The 14212-nt window shown below is 45.1% G+C and overlaps 1 protein-coding gene across 2 annotated transcripts; it reads left to right on the plus strand.

Moving 5' to 3' along the window:
• On the plus strand, positions 1-12113 carry LOC115155612 (monocarboxylate transporter 4). 2 transcript variants are annotated; one of them, XM_029702813.1, is made up of 8 exons: positions 1-216; positions 6526-6766; positions 7504-7875; positions 8262-8398; positions 8803-9060; positions 9437-9664; positions 9911-10091; positions 10313-12113. In XM_029702813.1, exons 2-8 carry the CDS (start codon positions 6544-6546, stop codon positions 10831-10833), a joined length of 1920 nt encoding a protein of 639 aa, XP_029558673.1. In that variant the 5' UTR covers positions 1-216; positions 6526-6543; the 3' UTR covers positions 10834-12113. The 2 variants fall into 2 exon arrangements, with proteins under 2 accessions (XP_029558673.1, XP_029559527.1); XM_029703667.1 differs by having other exon boundaries at positions 6-216; positions 7504-7647.
• The last annotated feature ends 2099 nt before the right edge of the window (positions 12114-14212 follow it).

Raw genomic sequence — 14212 nt, forward strand, 5'->3', positions numbered from 1 at the left:
TCGCTGACGTCGCAGGTCTTATACGTGCCGGAGTGAACGTGATAGAACCTTACTAAGGACAAGGTGGTAGAGGGAGACCAGGATAGCATACAGACCGTTCTGAGCTCAGTAGAGGGAGCGACCAGGATAGAATACAGACCGTTCTGAGCTCAGTAGAGGGAGCGACCAGGACAGCATACAGACCGTTCTGAGCTCAGCGATCAGAGCATCCCTCAGGTAGGTACCACTACTACTGTCATTATAGGCTGGAAAGGAAACCATTACTGGAAGAGGGGCAGAGGGGCAACAGGATAACGATGACACGATGATTTGGTTCTTATCTGTTATAATGAAGATGATGATGATGATGATGATGGGAGTGAGAAATCCTCCTCAGCTGCCACAATGGGATATAGTTATTTTGTATGGAATTGGGTACCAACCATGCTGTTGCTGACTGTCTGAAAGGTCGGCGGAGTAACTGAGGCTATGTAATGATGGAGACGATCAAAAATATGGCATTATGACAGAGAGAAGGGATGGAAGGATGACAGATTATGAAATTATTCTTTTTAGTAAAGGACCTTTTCAGAATGTGTCTATTTATATTATTTTATAAGTAGGCATCATGGCATGTCATTTTATTATAGACAAAAAATGTGTATATTATAAAATGTGTATATTATAAAATGTGTATATTATAAAGCCGTTATTACCCAATAGAATAAGTGACAGGCCATTCATTCAGCTGGGTGTGCGCTATAGTCGTGACACCGGCCACAGCATCTTGGGGGCCGGTTGGGGGGTGTAACAGCAGACCCCTCTCCTCTCCGAACAGCGTGTCGCCATCAACATCATAAAATAGACGATGTCGATCACAACCGCTGAGAGGCTCAAATATAGACCTGTAGCTTCGGTAAGTCTGTTTTTGGTTACACGTAGGCTTAATATATTTTACGTTTTTTTGTGAAGACTACAACGGCCAAGCTAACAACAGGATAAACATGTAGGCTATGCGCCAAAACCAACGCTCAGATGGAACTTTGCGCATCATCGCGGAGTGGGGTGACTGTAGTGACGTGGCGTAGATGACATCGCTCCGGGGAATCTCTATATTGTAGGCATATCTCTAGCCCAGTTCTAGGGTCCCCTGTCCCCCAACAAGCTATGTGGGGTGAAAAGAACATGAAGTAGGCTACCGATATCATACCAGGTCCGTGTTATGTGTCTGTGAGTTTGGAGATGCCAAACTCTATTTTGAGCGCACCATCATATTTCACTATGAATGCCTTTTACTTTCACTTCAATCCTCATTTCGTTGTCTATCTCACTATTTTAAGAGTCTATTATGAAATATTGCATGTGGTTCTTCTGCCTGGTGCCCACATTAGCATCTGCGCAGAGTTGCTCAGCTGATGTAACAATACCTTGCGAAGCTGAAACCATGTATTCTCACTCCACATCTCTCAGGGACCAAGTGTGTGTGTGTGTGTGTGTGTGTTTGGAAGTGTTTAACTATACTTGTGGGGACCAGAAGTGCAAACAAACAAACAAACAAACAAACATTTGACCAACTGGGTACATTGTTGGGGTCCTCACGTGGTCAAATGCTATTTCTGAGGGGTTTAGGGTTAAGGTTAGAAATAGTGTTAGGGTTAGAATTAGGTTTAGTGTTAGGAGCTAGGGTTAGTTTTATGGTTAGGGTTAGGAGCTAGGGTTAGTTTTATGGTTAGGGTTAGGAGCTAGGGTTAGTTGTATGGTTAGTGTTAGGAGCTAGGGTTAGTTTTATGGTTAGGGTTAGGAGCTAGGGTTAGTTTTATGGTTAGGGTTAGGAGCTAGGGTTAGTTGTATGGTTAGTGTTAGGAGCTAGGGTTAGTTTTATGGTTAGGGTTAGGAGCTAGGGTTAGTTTTATGGTTAGGGTTAAGGTTAGGTTTTTGGGTTAGGGGTTAAGGAAAATAGGATTTTGAATGGGACTGAAATGTATGTCCCCACAAGGTTAACTGTGCGAGATAGAGAGAGAGAATATCATCCATGATCCCCATAACACGTTGTTAAAAATCATAGTTTGGTCGATTCAGCACGTTGGTCACGTTCCGGACGCACCAACACAGGCTGACTTGCTGTACCGCGTTGCTAGGTGATTGTACTCTACTTTACGGTCAGCGAATCCATCTCTGTCCTGTCCGGTGAATGACCCACAGACCCTGTTAGCTTATGCACATGATCACCACTTCATAAAGCAGAGACCCTAATAAGAACATACACGTTCAACAGTGACATCGGAGGGTTCAGTCATTGACGGCGGCGGGCTGCGTTCACCTCAGAGTTTTCTGTTAAAGGAGAGTTCTGTGAAGTGACGATAATAATGATGGGAAGGTTGATGTGGTTCAGTAGTTTTTTATTTATTTATTTAATTCTTATTTATTTTTTAGTTTACCCCTTTTTTCGCCCCAATTTCGTGATATCCAATTGGTAGTTACGATCCTGTCTCATCTCTGCAACTACCCTACCGACTCCGGAGAGGCGAAGGTCGAGAGCTATGCGTCCGAAACACAGCCCTGCCAAGCCATACTGCTTCTTGACACACTGCTCGCTTAACCCGGAAGCCAGCCGCACCAATGTGTCGGAGGAAACATCGTCCAACTGTCAACCGAAGTCAGCCAATTTTGACTTTGTGGCTGTGGTAACTAGTGACAAACCCTTATAGCTTTTGGCTTTCCATAACACATTCGGAGCGCAGTCTACGTCTTGTCTTACACAGCTAATAGGATTTTGGACATTCAAATAAAACATTTGTTAATACTGCTGTTTTTATAATACTATATTTGCTGTAGGTTAAGCATTCAAAGGACCGTTATGCCCGCACAACATCGGCCATGTACAGTGGGCTATGGTAGCAGGTCTATTTATGAGATAGGCCTATATGTCGGGTCTTAAAGGGGAATGTCTTTGTTTGGGTTCTCAGTATCAGACTTTCTTCAAGATGGAAACAGAACTGTGTCACAGTCAATCCGTCCCTTTTAAAGCTGCGATCCAGGAAATTATCGAACTTGGAGTTTTGGCTTTAAACTTGTCCATGTGAAGACATTCCAAGGATGCGCGGGAATGGAGAGCGACCCCAGATGTTTTATTTGTATTTATTTAACCTTTATTTAACTAGGCAAGTCAGTTAAGAACACATTCTTATTTCCAATGATGGCCTACCCTGGCCAAACCGCTGGGCCAATTGTGTGCAGCCTTATGGGACTCTCAATCACGGAGCTAAGCAGTGTTCCTCCCTGGATGGGAGACCAGATGCTGCTGGAAGTGGTGTTGGAGGGCCAGTGGGAGGCACTCTTTCCTCTGGTTTAAGATACAAATATCTCAACGCTCAAAGACAGTGTAGGGTGCTGTCTTTAAGATGGGACGTTAAACTGGTGTCCTGACTCTTTGTGGTCACTAAAGATACCAGTATTGTAAGAGTAGGGGTGTTAACCCCAGTGTCCTGGTTAAATTCCCAATCTGGTCCTCATACCATCATGGCCACCTAATCATCCCCAGCTTCCAATTGGCTCATTCATCCCCCTCCTCTCCCCTGTAACTATTCCCCGGGTTGTTGCTGTGAATGAGAATGTGTTCTCAGTCAATTTACCTGGTTAAATAAAAAAACACCCATTGCAATTGATAGTTCCTCAGTATTTGACAAATCTTTCCAACATCACCAAGCACGGGAAACTCTGAGGGCCCAGAATAGGCTTGTTGATACAATGTTGCAAGTTCGGTAGTAGCAGCTTCTGGACCGGGCCACGTGACGGCTTGATAAAAATGTTGCACTTCACTAGCGATAGCTCAAGTCAAGACAGATAGAAAGGGAGGCAGACAGGCGGAGTAGAGAGATTCATGTGATCGAAAGAACCAGGAATGTTCTACTGTTTTTATTTGTTGGCCTAGTTATTTAACGTAGTTGATGATGGAAGTTAAAGGCCTAGTTATTTAACGTAGTTGATGATGGAAGTTAAAGGCCTAGTTATTTAACGTAGTTGATGATGGAAGTTAAAGGCCTAGTTATTTAACGTAGTTGATGATGGAAGTTAAAGGCCTAGTTATTTAACGTAGTTGATGATGGAAGTTAATGGCCTAGTTATTTAACGTAGTTGATGATGGAAGTTAATGGCCTAGTTATTTAACGTAGTTGATGATGGAAGTTAAAGGCCTAGTTATTTAACGTAGTTGATGATGGAAGTTAAAGGCCTAGTTATTTAACGTAGTTGATGATGGAAGTTAAAGGCCTAGTTATTTAACGTAGTTGATGATGGAAGTTAAAGGCCTAGTTATTTAACGTAGTTGATGATGGAAGTTAAAGGCCTAGTTATTTAACGTAGTTGATGATGGAAGTTAATGGCCTAGTTATTTAACGTAGTTGATGATGGAAGTTAAAGGCCTAGTTATTTAACGTAGTTGATGATGGAAGTTAAAGGCATAGTTATTTAACGTAGTTGATGATGGAAGTTAAAGGCCTAGTTATTTAACGTAGTTGATGATGGAAGTTAAAGGCCTAGTTATTTAACGTAGTTGATGATGGAAGTTAAAGGCCTAGTTATTTAACGTAGTTGATGATGGAAGTTAAAGGCCTAGTTATTTAACGTAGTTGATGATGGAAGTTAAAGGCCTAGTTATTTAACGTAGTTGATGATGGAAGTTAAAGGCCTAGTTATTTAACGTAGTTGATGATGGAAGTTAAATGCCTAGTTATTTAACGTAGTTGATGATGGAAGTTAATGGCCTAGTTATTTAACGTAGTTGATGATGGAAGTTCTTTATCCACCAATGGATCACAGTGTATCAGTGTGTCCATATGGCAGAGGTTGGTGCTCTCGCCATAGTTGAATTTAAACTTTTAGATTGTTATCATTTTAATTCTGATTTTTATGATTAACCACGTGACAAGGATTTTGAGAAAGGAACGTTTTATTTTTGAAATTAAATTGTTCCCCTAAAATGCATATAAAAATAATCATAACTGGCACGCAGATCGGTAGAAATTATAGGATAAATTGTAAGCTTCCCCAAAACTTGAAACTCATGAGCTGTGCAGCCATAACAACGTGTGAACGTAGAAGGTCCCATGAAAAAACGAGCCCCCCTTTGGAAGTCAAAGGCCCTTCCAACTGATTGGTTCTGGCGCCAGATCTGTATTAGGTTATAAGCTCTAATTGGGCTACAACAGGTGTCAGTTAGGCTATAGGCCCACTGCTAGACTAGACACATCAGACATAGTTCTCATAAAGCTCATTAGTATGTTAACAGTCCCACTAACAACCCCTTATAGGAAAAAATCATGTCAAATGTTTTAAAGGATTTGGCATTGAGAATATTTGATTAAAGTCAGCCTCAAGCATATCAGAATAGCCCCATTGTGTTTAGGGAAGTTAAATCCTACATTTCTGAGAAACTGCTGCACAGAACAGATAACTCCTGCCTGTGTGTGTGTGTGTGTGTGTGTGTGTGGCTAGCTCTCTATATCGACGGTGTCTTGGTCATAAATATCCCTCAGAGAATGCTTGGCCTGGGGGGGCCTGCCATGGTTGCTGATGTGTGGCGGTGGCACTAAAACCCATTGCTTTCTCCATTGCTGAAATGAAACTGTAAATCTCCAGAGTCCATTACGGCTCTCCATGCAGCCATGGCTCGCAATTACTCGGTGTAATCAGTCAGGCTCCTGAAGCTATGTTTGTAAATCTAATATATTGTGATGGTGGTGGTGAGTATGATTATTACAGACTATGTGTATATGGGGGTAAGCAGAATATCTTGCTGAAAGTACACACACAGCAAAGATGATTGCAATACTGTAGTGTCCTCCAGGTTTGCAAGGTCACCTGGCCGGGATATGGAGAGTAAATAATGGATTGTGTTTATATTGAACTTTTCAGTCTGGTTTAAATAATTGTTGCTGACCGTATTTCAACCTGCTGTTGCACAATGAATACAGACCGGCAAAGCCACTTTATGCAATTCTGTTCATCAATATTTAATTTAATCAATATATAATTTATTCAACAACATCTATTCATTTAGGGGCTCCCAATTGGTGCAGTGGTCTAAGGCACTGCATCTCAATGCTAGAGGCATCACTACAGAGACCCTGGTTCGAATCCAGGCTGTATCACAACCGACCTTGATTGGGAGTCCCATAGGGTGGTGCACAATTGGCCCCATGTCGTCCTGGTGTAGGCTGTAAATTGTAAATAAGAATTTGTTCTTAACTGACTTGCCTAGTTAAATAAAGGTTAAATAAAATTCAACAAGGTAATAATTAAGGCAATGACAACATGGTTATGAGGCTTAGGATATAGCTAGGAAGTTGTGTTACTACTGGTATACAATGTTATATCTACGCTGACCTTTAATCCCAACACCTAGCAACCTCGTCAAGAGCTTTGGATCTCTTGGTGTAACAGCTAAGGTGTTGGGTTGACAGACGCTGGACCGGGGTTCGAGTCCTGGTCAGGAATGCCCCCTGAGTTAGCAATACTATAACCCACCCCTCCTCTCTCTCCTCTCAGATCTAAACTTAGAGGACCATGGGAGGTGTGGTGGTGGACGAGGGACCTGGGGGGGTGAAGGCACCAGACGGGGGGTGGGGCTGGGCTGTGCTGTCCGGCTGTTTCGTCATCACTGGGTTCTCCTACGCCTTCCCCAAGGCTGTCAGCGTGTTCTTCAAGGAACTGATCAGAGAGTTCGGAGTGGGGTATAGCGACACAGCATGGATCTCATCTATACTGCTGGCTATGCTCTACGGCACAGGTAGAGAATTTACATACACACACAGGCAGGTACACGGGGGGGCCTCCCAAGTGGTGCGGTGGTCTAAGACACTGCATCGCAGTGCTATCTGTGCCACTAGAGATCCTGGGTTAGAGTCCAGGCTCTGTCTTAGCCGGCCGCGACCGGGAGACCCATGGAGCGGCGTACAATTGGCCCAGCTTCGTCTGGGTTAGGGGAGGGTTTGGCCGGCAGGGATGTCCTTGTCCCATCGCGCACTAGCGACTCCTGTGGCTGGCTGGACGCAGTGCACACTGACACGGTCGCCAGGTGTACAGTGTTTCCTCCGACACATTGGTGCGGCTGGCTTCTGGGTTAAGTGGGCATTGTGTCAAGAAGCAGTGCGGCTAGGTTGGGTTGTGTTTCGGAGGACGCATGGCTCTCAACCTTCGCCTCTCCTGAGTCCGTACGGAAGTTGCAGCGATGGGACAAGACTGTAACTACCAATTGGATACCACACAGTTGGGGAGAAAAAGAAAGACAGGTACACTGATACTGTCTAACACACACACACACACACACACACACACACACACACACACACACAGATACTGTCTAACACACACACACACTGATACTGTCTAACACACACACTGATACTGTCTCACACACACACACACACACACACTGATACTGTCTCACAGACACACACACACACACACAGATACTGTCTAACACACACATAGATTCAATATGTGTGTGTGTTCCTCTCACTGCAGGTCCTCTGTGCAGTGTGTTGGTGAATCGTTACGGGTGTCGTCCGGTGATGATGGTGGGGGGACTTTTTGCCTCTCTGGGGATGATTCTGTCTTCCTTCTCCACCAGCATCATCCACATCTACCTGTCTACTGGAGTCATTACAGGTTGGTCCACATCTACCTCTCTACTGGAGTCATTACAGGTTGGTCCACATCTACCTGTCTACTGGAGTCATTACAGGTTGGTCCACATCTACCTCTCTACTGGAGTCATTACAGGTTGGTCCACATCTACCTCTCTACTGGAGTCATTACAGGTTGGTCCACATCTACCTGTCTACTGGAGTCATTACAGGTTGGTCCACATCTACCTCTCTACTGGAGTCATTACAGGTTGGTCCACATCTACCTCTCTACTGGAGTCATTACAGGTTGGTCCACATCTACCTGTCTACTGGAGTCATTACAGGTTGGTCCACATCTACCTGTCTACTGGAGTCATTACAGGTTGGTCCACATCTACCTCTCTACTGGAGTCATTACAGGTTGGTCCACATCTACCTGTCTACTGGAGTCATTACAGGTTGGTCCACATCTACCTCTCTACTGGAGTCATTACAGGTTGGTCCACATCTACCTCTCTACTGGAGTCATTACAGGTTGGTCCACATCTACCTCTCTACTGGAGTCATTACAGGTTGGTCCACATCTACCCGTCTACTGGATTCATTACAGGTTGGTCCACATTGACAGTCCTCTCCTGTTCCCCTGTCCTCCAGGTCTGGGCCTGGCGTTGAACTTCCAGCCATCTCTGATCATGCTGAATCGCTACTTCAGTGAGAAGAGGCCCCTGGCTAATGGCCTGGCTGCTGCTGGGAGCCCTGTGGCCCTCTGCTGCTTATCACCTCTGGGACAGGTATTACACTACACCTCTAACGTCTGACCCCTAGCCATAACCCTGCTGCTGGGAGCCCCATCACCCTCTAACGTCTGACCCCTAGCCATAACCCTGCTGCTGGGAGCCCCATCACCCTCTAACGTCTGACCCCTAACCATAACCCTGCTGCTGGGAGCCCCATCACCCTCTAACGTCTGACCCCTAGCCATAACCCTGCTGCTGGGAGCCCCATCACCCTCTAACGTCTGACCCCTAGCCATAACCCTGCTGCTGGGAGCCCCATCACCCTCTAACGTCTGACCCCTAGCCATAACCCTGCTGCTGGGAGCCCCATCACCCTTTGCTGCCTCTCCCCTCTACATTACACCTCTAACCTTTGACCCTAACCCTGACCTTAATCCTAACCCTGCTGTCTCTTCCAGCTGTTGCAGTACCAGTACGGTTGGAGAGGAGGCTTCCTTATCCTGGGGGGGCTACTGCTCAACTGCTGCGCTTGTGCAGCCCTCATGAGGCCCCTAGTGGCCCCTCCTAAAAGCACCCAGCTGGAACTGGAAGATGTAGAGAAGGAGGGAAAAGAGTTGGAGGTAGAGAAGACCCCGTCCAAACGCAAACCGCTCCTGGACTTCAGTGTGTTTAAGGATAGGGGTTTCCTGATCTACACCATAGCTGCGTCTATTATGGTGAGTCAGAACAGGAACAATACTGTGTTATGTCCCAAATGGCATCCTATTCCCTTTTATAGTGTACTACTCCTGACCAGAGCTCTATGCACCCTATTCCCTATATAGTGCACTACTCCTGACCAGAGCTCTATGCACCCTATTCCCTATATAGTGCACTACTTGTGACCTAAGAAGTCCTAAGAAAACTGAAATTACAATTCAATAATTGAAAAAAAGGGTGTTTATTTTAAATGACTTCTCAATAAACTGCAAAGTAGAAGCTATAGTTCTATTTTTTTAAATTTATTTTTGTATTCATGTCACTTGACTGCAATTAAATTGTCTGCCTTCATTTCAAATTGACATTGTTAAAGTTCATCTGATCCTATCCTAGGTTCTGGGTCTGTTTGTGCCGCCGGTGTTCGTGGTGAGCTATGCCAAAGAGCTTGGCAACGAAGACACTAAGTCGGCCCTCCTCCTAACCATCCTAGGCTTCATAGATATCTTCGCCCGGCCCACCTGTGGCATCATCGCTGGGCTGAAGTGGGTCAGGCCCAGAGTTGTTTACCTGTTCAGCTTCGCCATGATTTTCAACGGATGCACTGACCTGGTGGGATCTCAGGTAAGGCTGGACATGGAATTACAGTAATGTGTTGGCTTGTTGAGCTTGATTTGGTTGTCATGTGTACATTTATGTTTGCTGTATTGACTAATGATACACACAGCATCTAAACTAAACATATGTGTTGTTAACATCCCTGTTGTTACTGTATTTTGTATCCTGAGTATCAATACTGTTACTGTTGGTATCCTGTAAATACTGTAAAATGTTACTGTAAATACTATCTCGTTTCCATGTCACCTTCAGGCGAAGGACTACCCGTCTCTGGTGGTGTTCTGTGTGTTCTTCGGGATCTCCTACGGCATGGTCGGGGCGCTACAGTTTGAGGTTCTCATGGCGATCGTTGGCACGGAGAAATTCCCCAGCGCTATAGGACTGGTGTTGCTCATGGAAGCCATTGCTGTGCTGGTGGGACCACCTGGAGCAGGTTAGTACACACAGGATTAACAGGTGGAGGTTGGGTTAGGGTTTGGTTAGGGTTAGAGTTTGGTTAGGGTTAGATAAATATAATGTAGAATTTATCCAGTTCCCTCTCGTCTCTGATCTCTCTCCCCTCTCCCTTTCTCCACGTCTCTCTCTCCCTCCCTCGCTCCACCTGTTTCTCCTTAATCTCTCCTCCCCCTCCTCCCTCTCTCCATCCCTCCTCAGGTCGACTGCTGGACGCCACTAAGAACTACATGTACGTGTTCCTGCTGGCAGGAATTGAGGTGGTTCTCGCTGCCGTGGTCCTCGCCACGTGTAACTTCCTGTTCATCAGGAAGAAGCCCGCGGAACCCGCCGCGGAACTGGAGAACGGAACGGTTTCTGCGGAAATGGAGCTTCTCAACAAGCCTGTTGCCGCTGAGGAAGAGGAGGAGGAGGAAGTAGAGAAGGGGGAGAAAGAGGTGAAGGAGATGAAAGAGGAGGTGAAGGAGATGAAGGAGAAAGAGGAGAATGAGAAAGAGGAGGTGAAGGAGATGAAGGAGAAAGAGGAGGAGAAGGAGATGGAGGAAGCGGTTGAGAAAGCGAAGGAGGACGAGGAGGACAGTGAGAAAAAGAAGGAGGAAGAGAAGGAGGAGGAGATCAGGCCTGAGAGCGTAATGGGGGTCTCAGAAGAAGTGGAGCGCTTCCTTAAAGAACCAGAAGAACAAAATGGCGCCGTGCTCTCCAGTTCTGAGACACGTCTGTAGGAGGAAGAGAACCTGGTACAGGACAAACTACAGACTTTACACTTAAACACTGACAAGGGCACTTTAAAGGGCACTAAGAAATGTACTCCACAGTGTACTTTGAAGGGCACTAAAACGTGTACTTAGAAGTGGGCCAAGAAAGTGCTTAGAGAAGCATACTGGGGAAGACAGAGCTGGTCCTAGCAGGATCCTCCTGTATGTAGTTGAGGTGTTGTTGTTATGTTGTGTAGCTGTTCTCTGTGGGGCTGTGTGCCATATCAACAACAATAACACACACACACACACACACACACACACACACACACACACACACACTCATAAAGTGAAAGTGATAAATGTCAAGTGAATAACCGTGTTAATAGTGTTGTACACTGCCATGTGAATTGTGAAGCTACCAGTGTGTAGTGCTGCAGGGCGATATGGTATACACCATGTTGTTGTCTGTAATAATATGGAATAAATAGCATCCTTCCTACCACTGTTACTCTGGAGCACAACATTAGAAGTGTTCCGGAACTTTAACCAAACCCAGTGTGGAACATTCCGTTGTCATTCAACATTCCGTTGAGTGGCAGAATGAGGAATGAATGGACACCTGGGTATTGTCAGATGCATATCATTTCACTCAGAGCTTTGACACAGACGTTTAAAGGTATAGTGATGTTGAACGGTTGAATTTCACTCTGTAACCTTTATTAGACTAGGACACACAGAGAGAGAGAGACCAATGAGAACACCAGACTAGTATCCCATGTTACATTCCTAATGGCACCCAGAGAGAGATACCCTGTTTCTGTTTGTTTCAGTGTCATAACATTAACTATGATGGCAGAAATAGGTCACACTGTTTCTAGAGTTCACAGTTTAATCTGTAGATGCAGTGTGTGAGTCCCAAATGGAACTCTTCTCCCTATATAGTGCACTGCTTTTTACCAGGGCCCATAGGGCTCCCATAGGGCTCTGGTCAAAACTAGGGCACTATATAGGGAATAGGGTTCCATTTGGAACAGACATTATTAGGTCTGGCAGAACTAGCTGACAGAAACCATTCAGTCCAGAGAAACCAATGACCTCCCATGCAGATCTAAAACACAGAACTTAAAAAATGTATTGATACTTTTATTATGTCAGTATTTGTTAAGGAAGGCTAATAGCCTCTCCATTTCATGATAAGTTATATTTATGTACTTCCTTGTTCACTGCGTGTGTTCTGTTTTCTAAAAGATAACTTGCAGTGAGACTCTGTGCTACATGTTAACTGATAAAGACCATGTTACGCAGCGGTGTGGCTATTATTTTACCTTGGTTGCATCCCAAATGGCACCATATTCCCTATATAGTGCACTATTGGCCCTGGGCAAAACTTTTTTTAAATGTATATAATCTTTATTTAACTAGGCTAGTCAGTTAAGAACAAATTCTTATTTACAATGATGGCCCAAACCCGGATGATGCTGGGCCAATTGTGCACCGCTTTATGGGACTCCCAATCACGGCCGGTTGTGATACAGCCTGGAACCGAACCAGGGTCTGTAGTGACGCCTCTTGCACTGTGATGCAGTGCCTTAGACCGCTGCGCCACCCAGGAGCCCCAAAGTAATAGGGACTAGGGTCCCACTAGGGTGCATAGTCACTTTAACTCTACCTACATGTACATATTACCTCAATTACCTCAACTAACCTGTGCCCCCACACATTGACTCTGTACCGGTAATACCCTGTATATAGCCTCCACATTGACTCTGTACCGGTACCACCTGTATATAGCCTCCACATTGACTCTGTACCGGTACCCCCTGTATATAGCCTCCACATTGACTCTGTACCGGTACCCCCTGTATATAGCCTCCACATTAACTCTGTACCGGTACCCCCCTGTATATTGCCTCCACATTGACTCTGTACCGGTACCCCCTGTATATAGCCTCCACATTAACTCTGTACCGGTACCCCCCTGTATATAGCCTCCACATTGACTCTGTACCGGTACCCCCTGTATATAGCCTCCACATTAACTCTGTACCGGTACATTGTATATAGCCTCCACATTGACTCTGTACCGGTACCCCCTGTATATAGCCTCCACATTAACTCTGTACCGGTACATTGTATATAGCCTCCACATTGACTCTGTACCAGTACCCCCTGTATACAGCCTCCACATTGACTCTGTACCAGTACCCCCTGTATATAGCCTCCACATTGACTCTGTACCGGTACCCCCCTGTATATAGCCTCCACATTAACTCTGTACAGGTACCCCCCTGTATATAGCCTCCACATTAACTCTGTACCGTAATACCCTGTATACAGCCTCCACATTGACTCTGTACCGGTACCTCCTGTATATAGCCTCCACATTGACTCTGTACCGTAATACCCTGTATATAGCCTCCACATTGACTCTGTACCAGTACCCCCTGTATATAGCCTCCACATTGACTCTGTACCAGTACCACCTGTATATAGCCTCCACATTGACTCTGTACCGGTACCCCCTGTATATAGCCTCCACATTGACTCTGTACCGGTACCCCCTGTATATAGCCTCCACATTGACTCTGTACCGGTACCCCCTGTATATAGCCTCCACATTGACTCTGTACCGGTAATACCCTGTATATAGCCTCCACACTGTACCGTGATGGAACTAAACACCTCAACGAGTTGATGGAACTAAACACCTCAACGAGTTGATGGAACTAAACACCTCAACGAGTTGATGGAACTAAACACCTCAACGAGTTGATGGAACTAAACACCTCAACGAGTTGATGGAACTAAACACCTCAACGAGTTGATGGAACTAAACACCTCAAGGAGTTGGAACTGAAAATACCACATAAAAAACAAGGCAGAATTTAAAGTCCAGGTTTATTGTTCTTGTCAGTATAGATGATATGTTTATTATCGTATTCAAGTTTAGATCCTGACTATTTAATTGGAGTCAGTTCTGATTATTTTGTTATTTGGCACTTCGGTCACATCAGATAGTAGATGAGACATGAAGACTTAGAATATTTCCCAAACTCATTTTGGTTATCAGAGCACTTCCAAGCACGACTCTGTGGAGCCATGTGTTATTTCTGTCATACTTGTTCTGAGTATACACCTTGACTGTGTGGAACCGTGTGTGTTTTAGTCATACTTGTTCTGAGTGATGAATAATGACTGAATAAACGGCCATGTTCTAGTTCTGGGGTTTTGTTGACGTTAAATAAGGAGAGAGCTGCTCTCGCTACCCTGCCTTCCCCTGTGTGTCCTCTTTTTAGCATCTGCTGCTTCCATTGAACACACGTCACCTCTTGCCTCCGGTTCTGTGGTAAAATCGTTACACAAACCACATGCATGTACACACACACACACACACACTCACTCA

This window comes from Salmo trutta, chromosome 1, assembly GCF_901001165.1.
Source record: "Salmo trutta chromosome 1, fSalTru1.1, whole genome shotgun sequence".
NCBI lineage: Eukaryota > Metazoa > Chordata > Actinopteri > Salmoniformes > Salmonidae > Salmo > Salmo trutta.